Source organism: Coenobita brevimanus, chromosome 101, assembly GCF_032717465.1.
Source record: "Coenobita brevimanus isolate Jiangsu-jjx chromosome 101, ASM3271746v2, whole genome shotgun sequence".
Classification (NCBI taxonomy): Eukaryota; Metazoa; Arthropoda; class Malacostraca; order Decapoda; family Coenobitidae; genus Coenobita; species Coenobita brevimanus.
In genome coordinates, this window is record NC_137054.1 from 4,815,709 (window position 1) to 4,828,757 (window position 13,049).

The 13,049-nt window shown below is 40.7% G+C and overlaps 1 protein-coding gene across 1 annotated transcript in view; it reads left to right on the forward strand.

Annotated features, from left to right (window-relative positions):
- The window catches only part of LOC145414896 (facilitated trehalose transporter Tret1-like), a 32,539-nt gene extending 20,209 nt beyond the window's left edge, over positions 1-12,330 (forward strand). Inside the window, exons 2-4 of the mRNA XM_080284312.1 lie at positions 2,723-2,861; positions 5,772-6,960; positions 12,099-12,330. Of these exons, the coding sequence (XP_080140438.1) occupies positions 2,723-2,861; positions 5,772-6,960; positions 12,099-12,330 (1,560 nt within the window). The remainder of the gene's footprint in view (positions 1-2,722; positions 2,862-5,771; positions 6,961-12,098) is intronic.
- Positions 12,331-13,049: the final 719 nt, after the last annotated feature.

Here is a 13,049-nt window from a genome sequence, read left to right on the forward strand (position 1 = left end):
TTTCTTCCTTTGTTTTTCCTCCATATTTTTGCACCTTCCTTGACCTACAATCTTTCCCACTCCATCCACTACGGAAAAAACAAAAAAAGAAAAAAAATGATAACCAATGAATCTCCCCTAACTTTTCAGAAAAAATAAAATAAAACAGAAAGAAATGGCGAAACACTGGGTGAACTTTTGCCTCTCTGAACGGGTTTGATGGTGGTAGGGGACATGGAAGACAAACTAGACCAGCCAAGCCGTTTACTGCCGGACCCCCTGAATTCATTGTTCAAAAAGGCCTGAATGACCCTAAAGCAGTCACTAACTTGATTTAATATTCATAAAAATCTTAATACATACAAATTATTATGATAATCTTCATGAATGACTCAGTCCCTTATTTACGGAGGTACGAGGATGGAACCTGTAACCGTCCTAGGAGGGGTAAAGGGCTAATTTCAGATTGATCTCTATGTGATTCAGTAAGTAATATAGTGACATCGTCTTTTCTTAGCCAGGCCCTAAGAGGGTGTGGAAAATAGACTATGGCCTGATATGGTTAGTGAATCTGGAGAAAAAGCATAAGAACTGACGAAGAATAAAAACAGCTATCAAATAGTTGCTGATTTGCAAATGGCAGAGGTTGCTTAAGTCAACTTTTTTATGCAAGGAAGAATAAACCAAAGAGTAAAAGTCTGCAATATTGTTCCCTCAAATAATAATAATAATCATCATCATCATCAAAGAGAGCCAGATTCAGCAGCCGTTCATTTTAAGATGTCTGGACACATGGCGCTGAAAAGACTGGAGACCATAGGCAGAAGTAAATAAAAAGACACACACACACACACACACACATGGACGACATGATTACAGTGTTCAGGGCCATGATAGGAGCAGAACAAAATGATAGAGAAGATCTGTTTGTATGGGATGGGAAAGTAACAAGAGGACGCGGAATGAAACTCAAAAAGCCAAGTTGCCTGAAGGATAATCAAGAAATATAGTTTTATATATAGATGCACTGTCGACTTGTGGAATAGCCTGGACAAAGAGATCGTCCAGTCTAAAAACTTAACTAGTTCAAAGCAAAATTTGACTTATATACTGAGAAACAGTGATGGGACCCCACGAGCATGGCTCATTTCCCGTATATTACATCTACTTAAATACATCACACACAGCCTGAGTATAGCACTACGGTAAAGGGCGTGTTGCTGATAATGATACCATGCTGCCTAGCTGGATTAATAAAGTTGAAAGTGACTCACTTGTCAGATGTTGATGATTTTGTCTGTCGGATGGAACTGAGAATTCAAAAATGAGTGAAGGGATGTGTGAGCAGTTTTACTGGGCATTCTTATGATAGTGCTCTTCATTTGGTGTTTTTTGTCTCTTTTCCTGTAGGCCTATCTGTCTCATACTCACACATACTCAAACTATTAATATCAGATGGATTTTATATTATGATAATGATTGACATGCTTATGTCAGAATACGAGCAACTTCCAGATGAAGTGAAAATAAGCCATGAATTTATTTTATTTTTTTATATTTTTATTTCCCAAACACAGATGACAAAGAATAAGACAACAGAAAAAAAGTAGGCTTATATTGAAAATTTTCTGTATCTTCTGATACACTTCAACAGAATACTGTTTTCCTCTCGTTTTTTCTATATAATTTTCATTAGTTTTTCATAATTCATGGCAGTCCTCATATATCTCGTTTGCATAAACTATAACGGTGGTAGGTGGTGGAAATCATCATCCACTCATTTAATATAGCGCTGCCTACTTCTTTCTTTGCCTTTATCATTCTTTTTCTGTACCTGCCTTCCTTGCTTCCTAATTCTCCTGTCCTTCATGACTGTCACTTTTTATTACTTTTCTTTCTACCTCCGGTGGCTCTACACCATTTACAGTGCTGGGTGGTAACCATATAACCAGATAATGGAGGTGATGTGGAGCCTGCTATGGTGCCCCTATTAACTGGATGGAGAGGCACAAATGAGGCATCCATCCAGGAACCAAACCTTCACACTCTTTCCCACATCTGGCTGTGGTGAGGCACTGTCTTCCGCAAGAGAACATCAGTCCATTGCATGGAATGGCCCTGGAGGGACAGTTGCTAGCCTGTGGTTGATGGGTCTGCTCAGTCAGACAGACCAGGGATAAGGTACTCAAGAACAAATACAAACTATACATTAAAATTAGTCACTAGTATGTGGGGAGGAAGCATTACTTTTTCCATATAAATATATTAGACTAATTACTGTCACCAGTGCCATTTCCTACTTTGCAAACAAACTTCCTTATAAGGATAAGATATTGCATTTTGGTTGGTAATCTACTCCCTGATGCTCCTGTAACTTTCCTTGCATCTCGTGTTCCTCTCTTTTCCTACTCCAACTTTCTCACTAATTAATTCTCCACCTTCCCTCTGGCTCTGGGGTGGTGGTGGTGTAAATGAAAGCACACTAGGGACACAACTGAGAAGTCCCGTGTTGGATAATTGGTCTGCCCATGAGATCTTTGGCTGAGATCTTCTTTACCCAAGGCTGTTTGTGCTGTACAGTACCTAGAACTGAAATAGGCATCCAAACTGTAAATTCAGTAGACACATGTTATGATATGTGGGAAAACTGGAGCTTGACAAAAATTTAATTCCTGCCTTAATAACCCTCATGTAATTGATAGACATTAGTTTAAGCCTCCTTCTTTTTACTTTCCCAAAACAGATTGTGGCGGCAGTTCTAACTGCTTTCACCCACGTCCTCCTGGGCTGTATTGTGGGTCTTCCTGGTGTGACACTGCCTAGCCTCACTGATCCAGACACTGAGGATCTCTTCTTACATCCAACTCAGGCAGCACTCTTTGGTATGTGAGTGGTTGTTGGAGTTTGATAGAGTTGTATATGGACCTGAGAAGAGATTAAGAGAATTTCACATGGAGTCTGATTCTAAATATTTTTCTTATTTATTTATTAATTTATTTATTTACTTATTTTTAGCCAATACGGAAGGAGATTAATGTTAAAGATAAGGCTCCTAACTGTGTTGATGAATTTTGCAACTTAGGAGATATGATTAGTGCAAAGTATGTTGCAGAAACTAGCAAGGATCAGAAATGGCTGCAAGAAGCTTAAAGATATGTTGCCTGTACAGACAATAAATGGACTCTTTTTATGTATGAAATGCTGGTAATGAAACATGGGTAGTACAGGAGTGAGGTGTGTATAAAAATAAATACAGAAAAGAAAATTGTGGAGTGGATGTGCAGTGTCACACTGAAAAATGGTTCAACATGACTGGATTTAAATGAATGCTTGATACAGGTAGGTGGAGGAGATATGGACATTTGGAGAGAATGTGAGAGCAACTGGGTGAAGCACTTTGGACAGTCTCTGCTGACAGACCAAGGAAAACATGCATTGAGATCTTGTGAAGAGACATCAGGGTTAGAGGACTTAACCAGAATACTGCAAGAGACTATGCAGCATGGAAAGCATCCCTCTGGTGAAAAAAAGGCTAAACCAGGATGGAAAACTAACAAAAAACATAGAGGCACTTTAGGGATCAAAGTTGGAGTCTGGAGGAATGTTTATCTATCTATCTATATATCTATCTATAGCCGGATGCCGTAATCCCACAAAGGGTGACTGCAGCAAAATGCCTCCAAGTCACTCTGTCACCCACCATTTGACTGCCCTCCCTCCAGCTCACTCCCCCCTCCTTCATATACCTCTCAACTTCATCCCTCCACCTCATCCTCAGTCTTCCCCTCCCTCTCCCTCCCCCAACTTCACCTACATACACCCTCTTAGTCAGTCTTTCCTTCTCTCCAAATGTTCAAACTACCTCAGTTTATTCCTCCTAATTTTCTCAACCGCATCCACATTGACCCCACAGTGTTCCTTCACTTAATTCGTCAACCTGACCCTCTATATCACTCCACATGCTCCTCTCCAGTAACTCATTTCCACTGCTCTCACTTTTGTCCTGTTCCCCTCTAGCAAGGTCCACGCCTCGCTTCCATACGTCAGGGTAGGGATCACAATACTGTACTATCATGCAGTAACTACTATATATTATTTTTTCAAGGATTTACAAAGATTGAGTCATGGCACATGACTAGGTAGCAAGTGTTGTCTAAGGTCTGGGTAGTTGTTTAAAGCAGGCTGAAAGGAAAGGAGCCAGACTGAGCTCATCTGCTGTGTTCTGTTAGGGTCTAGTTATGGGGCTTTCTTTAGAGAAATGGTAAGAAATTAACTACGTCAAACAAATTATCTATCTATCCATCTATCTTTTGCCAGATGCCCCAATCCTGAAAGGGGTGGCTACAAACAAATCTCCTCCATATCGCCCTGTCCCCCTCCATTTCACTGCCCTCCCCCCAGCTCACACACCCCTCTCTCATATACTGTACCTCTCCACTCCATCCCTCCACATCATCCTCGGCCTCCTCCTCCCTCTCTAATTCACTCACAAACATTCGCCTCTTTAGTCTCTCACTCTCCATCCTCTCCACATGACCAAACCACCTCAGTGTATTTCTCCTAATGCTTTCTATCACATTCACATCCACACCACATTGTTCCTTCCCTTCCTCATTTGTCAGTCTGTCTCTCCATGTAACTCCACATGTTCCTCTCAAATACAGTAATTCATTTCCACTGCTCTCACTCATGACTTGTGTCCTTCCAACAGGGTCCAAGCTTCATTTCCATCATTAGAGTTGGTATCACAATTCTATCATGCAGCAACTTTTTTACTTTCATGCTCACTCCTTGTTTATCACAGCTTTCAAAGAACCAGCAATGTTTCTTCCCAGTTGTACTCTTTCAAGCACTTTGTCCTCCAGACTTCCATCCTTACTCATCACACTACCCAGATACTTAAATGCACTTACATTTTCCATTTCCTCATCATCCAACTTCACTGTACATTCAGTGACTTCATTTCTTTCAAGGACCATAATTTTACTCTTCAATACATTTACCTTTAGATTCTGTTTCTTTCACACTCTCCCAAACTCATTCACCAAGTTGTGCAGTTCCCCTTTATCTTCACTTAACAATACAGAATCATCTGCAAACAGCAGAACAGGTCATTTCCAAATGCTGCCCTCTCTCATTATGGCCCGCCCCAACATCCACGGCCCTACCTTGTATCTCATTTATAACTCCATCCCTATACAGATTGAACAACCATGCAGACATGGCACATCCCTGTTTCAGTCCATTTCATGTAGAATTATCCACTCAGTTCACCATTCACATGCACTGCAACTATAGCGCCTTCATACATAAAAAATCACAGCATTCAACAGCTTCTCGTTGACATCATATACAGTATTCTTAATATTTTCCACATTTCTTGTCTATTCATTCTGTCATATGCTTTCCCCAAATCCATGAAGGCTGCAAACAACTTCTTCCCCTTCTCCAGAAATGGTATTACCACGGTCTGTTATTACAACTTAGCAATCACAATGGGGAGAGGGCGGTTTCAGGCCCTTTTGGAGTAAAATGGGTAGGAAAGACATGTATTGCATCCCACTTAACGGACATTGTTTGTTATAGCCAGCGAAAGTTTGGTGGCCTTAGTTGTGTCCGTTAGATCCAATATCTGATCTATCAAGGTCCTTCATAGCCAGGGTGTATTATACAGTATATATAATTTATCCATTTGTGTATTCTTAAAATTATCATTTATCTATGCGTTAAGTTCAATGAAGTACTGTATATTAATTTGTTAGACATAATAACATTGGTCTTTGTGTCTGCAGGAAGTCTGCTGCATCTTGGAGCCATTGTTGGTTCCATTGTGGGCGGGTTTGGCAACACGTACCTGGGACAGCGTGTGACCCTTCTGCTGACCATGCCATGCTCACTGGTATTGTGGGTGAGCCTGTCCTTTACTCCATCAGTGTGGGTCCTCCAGGTGTTGCGTGTTCTGCAGGGGATTGCCATGGGACTAGTGGGGGCAGCTTCAGGGAACTATGTGGTAGAAGCAACACACAGCAGCCTCAGGGGCCGCCTCACTGGTCTGACAGACGTAGGGAGACAAACAGGATTCCTACTGGTGTATGTTGTGGGCAGCCTGGACCTGACTTGGCGAGAAGTGATGGTGGTATGTGGCTGCATTACCACCATCCCACCCTTCCTAGGGCTCCTCTTTATGCCTGACTCCCCTCGATGGCTTGTGACCATGGGACGAGAAGAGGAGGCTCGCAAGGCCCTTGTCTTCTTTAGAGGTTCACATTATGACACAGAAGCTGAACTTAAAGCCATTGTGCTACAGAATCAACAGGCAACAAAGAACAATGTGCAAGTCATGGATCAACTAAGGCAGATGACTGAACCTTCAGTGTGGCGCCGAATGGTGTTCTTGTGTTTTCTCATGGTCATAGTGCAGTTTACAGGTAACATACCTACTGCCACCTACATTGTGCCAATCTTTGAGGCGGTAAATACTGGCATAAATCCTTATGCCAGCGCAGTCTTGGTGGGCAGTCTCAGGGTCCTTGGTACCATTGCCTTCATGATGGTTGTAGACCACCTCGGCCGAAGAAAAATAACCATCATTCCTTGCCTTACTTGTGCTGCTACCCTGCTAGTTCTTGGAGTTTGTTTCCTATTGCAAAATATTGGTCAAGATGTAACCAATATTGGGTGGCTCCCACTGACATCTCTTCTGTTGTTCTCTTCATTTGTTTCTGCAGCCCAAGCGGCAACCAGTCTGCTACGACCAGAACTGCTGCCAACATCCGTGAGGTCAGTGGGTGCAGCCATATGCTATATATTCTTCTTCCTGGGAATGTATGCTGCAACACAGACATTCCCACTGATGCTGGGGGTGATTGGAGAACATGGTGCCTTCTGGACATACAGTTGCTGTTGCATTGTCATGGCTGTGGTTGTGGCTGTGGTTCTGCCTGAGACACGGGGTCTCTCCCTTGAGCAGATTGATGATTTGTATAGGCAAAAAAACCCAAACAAAGAAAAAAGTAAAGCATGAGACTCATAATTCTTGGTTTCATCTGAACTCATGAAATGCTCAGATGTCTTCACAAGTTGCAGTTGATGCATCCATCAAAACAAAGCTGGGGACAAATGACACTAGTTCATTCAAAAAATGGATGACCAGATTTCTTACTTTATCATACTCAAGGATCTGGCACTGTTAATCTCAGCATTAAGTATGGTGGTTTTCACATAATGGCAGCTCGAAATTACACTTGTGGAAATGTCATTTCTGCCACTTTGGTGTAGCATCTTAATCTGGAGAAACAGTGAATATCAAGTAAGAACATCTAGTCAGTATGAAATTACAAACTAAAGTACTAAAATATTTGCTTAAGAAGTACTGTATTTATCTTAAGTACAGTATCTCTACTGGTACTCATGGAAACAAAGCTTGTTATCTACTTAATAAATGGTTCACAGTTGTGTACAAGATATTCTAAAGCATATGCTTACACATTAAGGATATTGTGTACAAAATAAAAATGGCTGTATCTGATCTCATCATACTTAAAATATATTATGTTTGTACGTGCTTTCAACAGTAAATAACATTACAGTAGATGTAGCAATGTGATGTAGAAATATGTACCTGCAAAGTGAAAATTTTCTTTCGTGAGAGGTGAACATAACTGGTTTATAAACTTTAAGAAAAGCATCCTTTCCTTTAGTATCTTTAGAATGAGGTCTGTACAGTTTCACAAGATTTCAGTCTCCCTAAGAGGTACTGTATGGGCATAGGGGTGAGTTGAAATCATAGGTAAGTCCCTTTTATAATACACTATAATGATGTTCTGTAGCATGAAGCTCTTTTGCTTTGAGTATTGACATACAATACATATGGATCCAAAGAACAGCTAGTGAATTGTTATGCATCTTTATGGTAGTCTTTCCTTCCTTCATTGTATTCCCAAGAGTTCATTACCCTCTCATTTACCTGTTAGTTCACTGATTTGTTTTTTCTTTTTTTTTATTCAACCTAAAAATGATCCTTAGTGGTGAAGAGGTTAACGGTACTACAGCTAATTCCCCATGATCGAAAGTCTTTACTGGACTAAATAAACACATCTGAAAGGGGCAAGATAATAATCATTAATTTTGTTGGACTAAAGTTATTAATGAAGTTACTGTACTGTAAGCATTCTCAGATCTCATGAATATCCATTATGTATTTAGAACTGCATAAATTTTCTCTGTGAAAAGGCTTAGTCACACTACACACAGACCCATGCATGTTTTTTACTTTAAGGAAAATTTTGAAGTCATAGTACTGTGTTGGCTGGACTGTGATATTTAAGTAAGCAGAGTACCCATACAAACACCAAAGTCCTCATTTTCATGAGTGTCAGTTGGAGGAAGGGAGCAACTTTTTTTTTTTTTTTACATAAAATGAACTGCTGTTCAAGTACTGCATTTATGTAAGTACAAGTTGTTAAAAATGAGGGAATGTTGTTGTGGACCCAGTCTCTTCTGGACATTACATTGGAAGACTGCCACAACCTGGCCACTTCAGATGGGCATTCCCAGTGATCTTATGGTAAGATAATGCTGAAGGATTGTCTATGTCAGAAAATAATAAACTGTGACACAGCAACTGCAAGGTTGCTCCTGAGAACTAGAATAGATAACTTTCATCCTAAAGCTATCTTGGCCTCACTGACACCAGTATATTTCATTCATTGTACAGTATATGCCTATGGTCTACTTACTGTTTATGCAATGAAGTAATTATAGACAACTGAATCAAGCATGAAAAAATGGTTTAGTGTGTTATTTAACTAGCCCTATTTACAAATCAGAATTATAACTGTAGTACAGTACAGTACTGGTAAGGATTATGACAAGTCAGTCATTTTTTTTCATTCATTCTTCATCTAATCCAGTGTTGCCCCATAAGAAGCATAGAAGCCCGGGGCTAGGCAAGTTGGTCTTGACATATGAGAGTGACCAGCCACACTCATCCCTGAGTGGCATTATGTGAGCAACAGACCCCAACCACCCCTTGGATGTAAACCTGCACTAGCTCAATCTGATTGGAGAGCCTTAATTACCCACTATACCACCAATTGCCATAATTTGGTTACAGTATATGGTTACCACCCAGTGTGGCAAATGGTTTCCTGGTGTACAGGAAACCATTTAGTTTGTCACTCAGTGTACAGCCACCCATAGACAGAAGAGGAAAGAATGAAAGAAAGAAAGACAGAAGAGGAAGGAATGGGGGAAGAGAGGAAGGGGCAGTCACCCGAGAGCAGCATTACATCAAGTGAGTGGATGGTGAGCACCCCCACCTACTATGTCCACACACCAGGTTCAGTGTATCTTAATATGAACAAAGTTACCTACTTAAATTTTATGTTTCATTATTCATCCTGGGTTCCACTACATATGGGATAATAGATGTGCTGACATTACATTCAAATTTAAAAATTGTATAAAATATAGTAGCTTTATATATAATATACTGTACTCGTGTGTAGTTACAGCAGAAAAAGTATTTTCTGTGCATATCAACCGGGCCAGAATACAGGTATGTCCCACTGCACACTTAATACCTCAAAATGTCTCTTAAAATTGCAGTCATCATCATTATCCTTATCACCTAATATTTAACTATCCCATCAGAAGTATAGGATGCTCAGGTTAAGCCACTTAGTCCCGACATTTGATAAGTGACCAGTTGCTTGTCCCTCAGAGGCATTATGTGGGGAACAAAGCTTAACCACCCCTAAGATAAAGATCTTCATGGGTCACATCTGTTTGGAGCTCCTTAATTCCCCACCCCTAAGATAAAAATCTTCATGGGGCACAATCTGTTTGGAGCTCCTTAACCCCAAAGTAAAAAGAAGAAAAAAAAAATCCTGAGGGGAAAATTATGTATGCCCATCCCCCTCCAAAGCTGTTTGGGTTGCCTTCATTTGCCCCCCCCCACTTTCCTTTTTATTTCCAGTGATCAACACCCATGCTTATCTTCCCTATCTTATCTTCCAGAGGTAAATACCACTCATGAAAAAAAAAAAAAAATCAGGATAATTAATCTTCATACATCTCTCTGTCACTGACATATCTGTATGTAAACTTCCATACATCTGTCTATCATCTATGTATCTGTCTGTAAACTTCCATACATTAGTATCACCTATGTATCTGTAAACCTGCATGCTGCCTGACACTGTATCTCGATATCTTATCAATAACTGGTCACAGAAGCAACAGTGCAGAACAGCATGCTAGTCCCATGGGTGATCTGCAGTTACAACAAAAAAAGCATATGTGATTGGAAAATAACAGCTGGTTGGTACAGTCTGCTATCATACCAACAAATCCACTGGTTGGCTGTAATGATCTCGGATCACATCAGTGCATTACATGTGCTTAACCAGAATGCTGAGCGATAAGGGACAAAATGCATTAAACTGACATGAATGTTAAAAAATTTGAAAATTTTCAGGTAAAGTAATACAGCCCTCTTGCTGAATTTGTAAAATTCTTTATCACTCCTAAAACATTACATTCTTCAGGGATCTGTGATTAGACCACTTATGGGTAGAGTAGTCTCGCTATTAATTTCCACTTTTAAGATAATATCTCGTGTGTGTACGTGTGTGTATGGAACGGTGGTGAAGGAAGGCTGAATGAATGAATGAATTAACGGTGCTGCCTTTTAAACAGCTGTGGGCAGTCTGCTGTATTATGAACAATTAGGTGGGGAAAATAAATGATGAATTTACACCTTTCCTCTAAGCAACAGCAATACACCACTTACATTTTCCTTTAAACTGTAACAAAACCTTCTAGTACTTATTATCCTCATTCTTATGTTTTTCCCTCCTCTGTTCTGTTATTGTTAAAAAAAAAATTATCAGTTTCTTTTTCAAACGATTTGTTCGTAATATGTGGAATAAAACAGGCTTAAGTTTGCATCAGTATTTTATTGGTACCTTTACATGCAATATCATATCACACTGACATCCCAAATAATAATCTGTGTGTGTGTGTGTGTGTGTGTGTGTGTGTGTGTAATTCACCGGGTCGGTCAGGATCACTTGATGGTCGTGATTGTCAGCTTTTACCCTCCCAGAAGGGAGCTGAGAGCTCATATAGTCCGATCTAAGGGCAAGGCTGTGACCTTCACACATGCACACACCCGTCCCCTTGCTCAAGGGGGACAGTAACCACCCACTTCGTCAGTGAAACTTTTCGCAACCTGAGCGAGGCGCGAACTCCCGTCCACCAGTTGGCAAGCGGGAACGTTACCACTGCACCAGCGAGCGGTGTGTGTGTGTGTGTGTGTGTGTGTGTGTGTGTGTGTGTGTGTGTGTGTGTGTGTGTGTAAATCTGTATATTAAAAAATCTGAAAGGTAAAAAAGTTATAACAATATAAGGCATCAGGTAAAGTGTACGAGACAAATCCTTCAAGTATGAACCTGTGTAAATAATGAACAATGTAAAAAGCCATAAAAACAATTTGTACTAGACTTGAATTTCCTGAAAAAGAAAAAAAAAAAAACTATAGTACTGGAAAACAACCTTAGAAATGTTTGTGCATATGAACATCTAAATCTATAATCTACATGTTTGGAAAAATACTTGGAATGACCTATTTCAACAATACTTCTGGAACAAAGGAAGTCACTAAAATCTATGACAGAAAATGGAGATCTGTACTGCTGCTAATATAACTGTTCAGTTAAGCAGCTGCACACTTAAGTATAAAAAGAGAAACTGTCATCATAAAAAGAAATTCATTGCATTCATAAATATTTGTTGCTGGGCATAAAAAAAAATAAAAAAAAAATCCATCCATCATCCAATCTTACGTTGCCCCATGAGGAGCGTAGAAGCCCATGGCCAGGCAGTTGGTCCTGACATTTAAGATTAGAGTGACCAGCCTCACTCATCCCTGAGTGGCATTACGTGAGCAATAAACCCCAATCACCCCTTGGATATAAACCGTCACTGGTTCAATCTGACTGGAGCGCAATAATTACCCACTAAACCACCAGGCGCAAAAATTTGGTTATGTGGTTACCACCCAGCATAGTAAATGATTTCCTGGTGTACAGGAAACCATTTAGCTTGTCACTCAGTGTCAAGCCAAATGAGTCCAAGGCCAGGCTGAGTCAAGTAGAGGAGCCTAGTGTGATGGAGGGCGGCAGAGAACTGTCTATGTCATGGATTAGCAAGATCCTTGCGGCAGCGGATAAGCTCAAAGAAGAACTGAAGGAAGAGGAAATCTGCCACCAAAGAATGGAGGAGCCTTCTGCTTCTACGCAGATAGGCACAGGCAAGAAATTAACAGGAGGAAGCAGAAGCTCATAGCAAGTTACACACAGCAGCCTCATGAAAGTGAAAATGGGGAACCAGCTACATAGTCTGATCCAGTTCCTGTAGAAGAAGAAGAGGATGCAACGTCAGTTTTGTCAACATTGGACTTCACAGGGTTTTTGGCCAAACTGACTGAGTTAGAGGCTCGTGGGAAAGGTGCTCAGCTGTTTTGAGATGGAAAGTGTCGGTGCAGTGGGTGGTGCAGCAGCTGGTGAGGCAGGGGCACTCTAAGTGTGTTGCCACGCCTCGGAGCCCCTGCTATTTAACCCGCACCGTCCCGGCGACGTGAATTAATGCGGCAACATTGCAAGGTCCCTAATTTGCACAATTTTCAATTTTCGCGAGTGATTCTTGGCACGTATACACAGGACACCTTCCTCTATTCCTCTACAAGATGCCAAGCAGGAACAATGCTTTACACAGCATAACCTCCCCCCCCCCCTGCACGCCATTGTCTCGACAATTCACCTGTTACCAGTGACCTGGCCGATAAAGACATTCAGGGCCAGAGTGATTCCCCAGTCGATGACAATGTGGAGGACAAAGTTTAGAGGAAGAAACAGTCAGAAATGATGATCAAGTAATGTGGGAAAAAAAAGGTCGTGAATGGTGATGAGTTAGTGAGTGAAACAATGCTTATAATGCCTATATTACTGTTTGAAAACCAATATACTCTTGTACTACATATAAATTCGTACCAAGTAAATAAATAC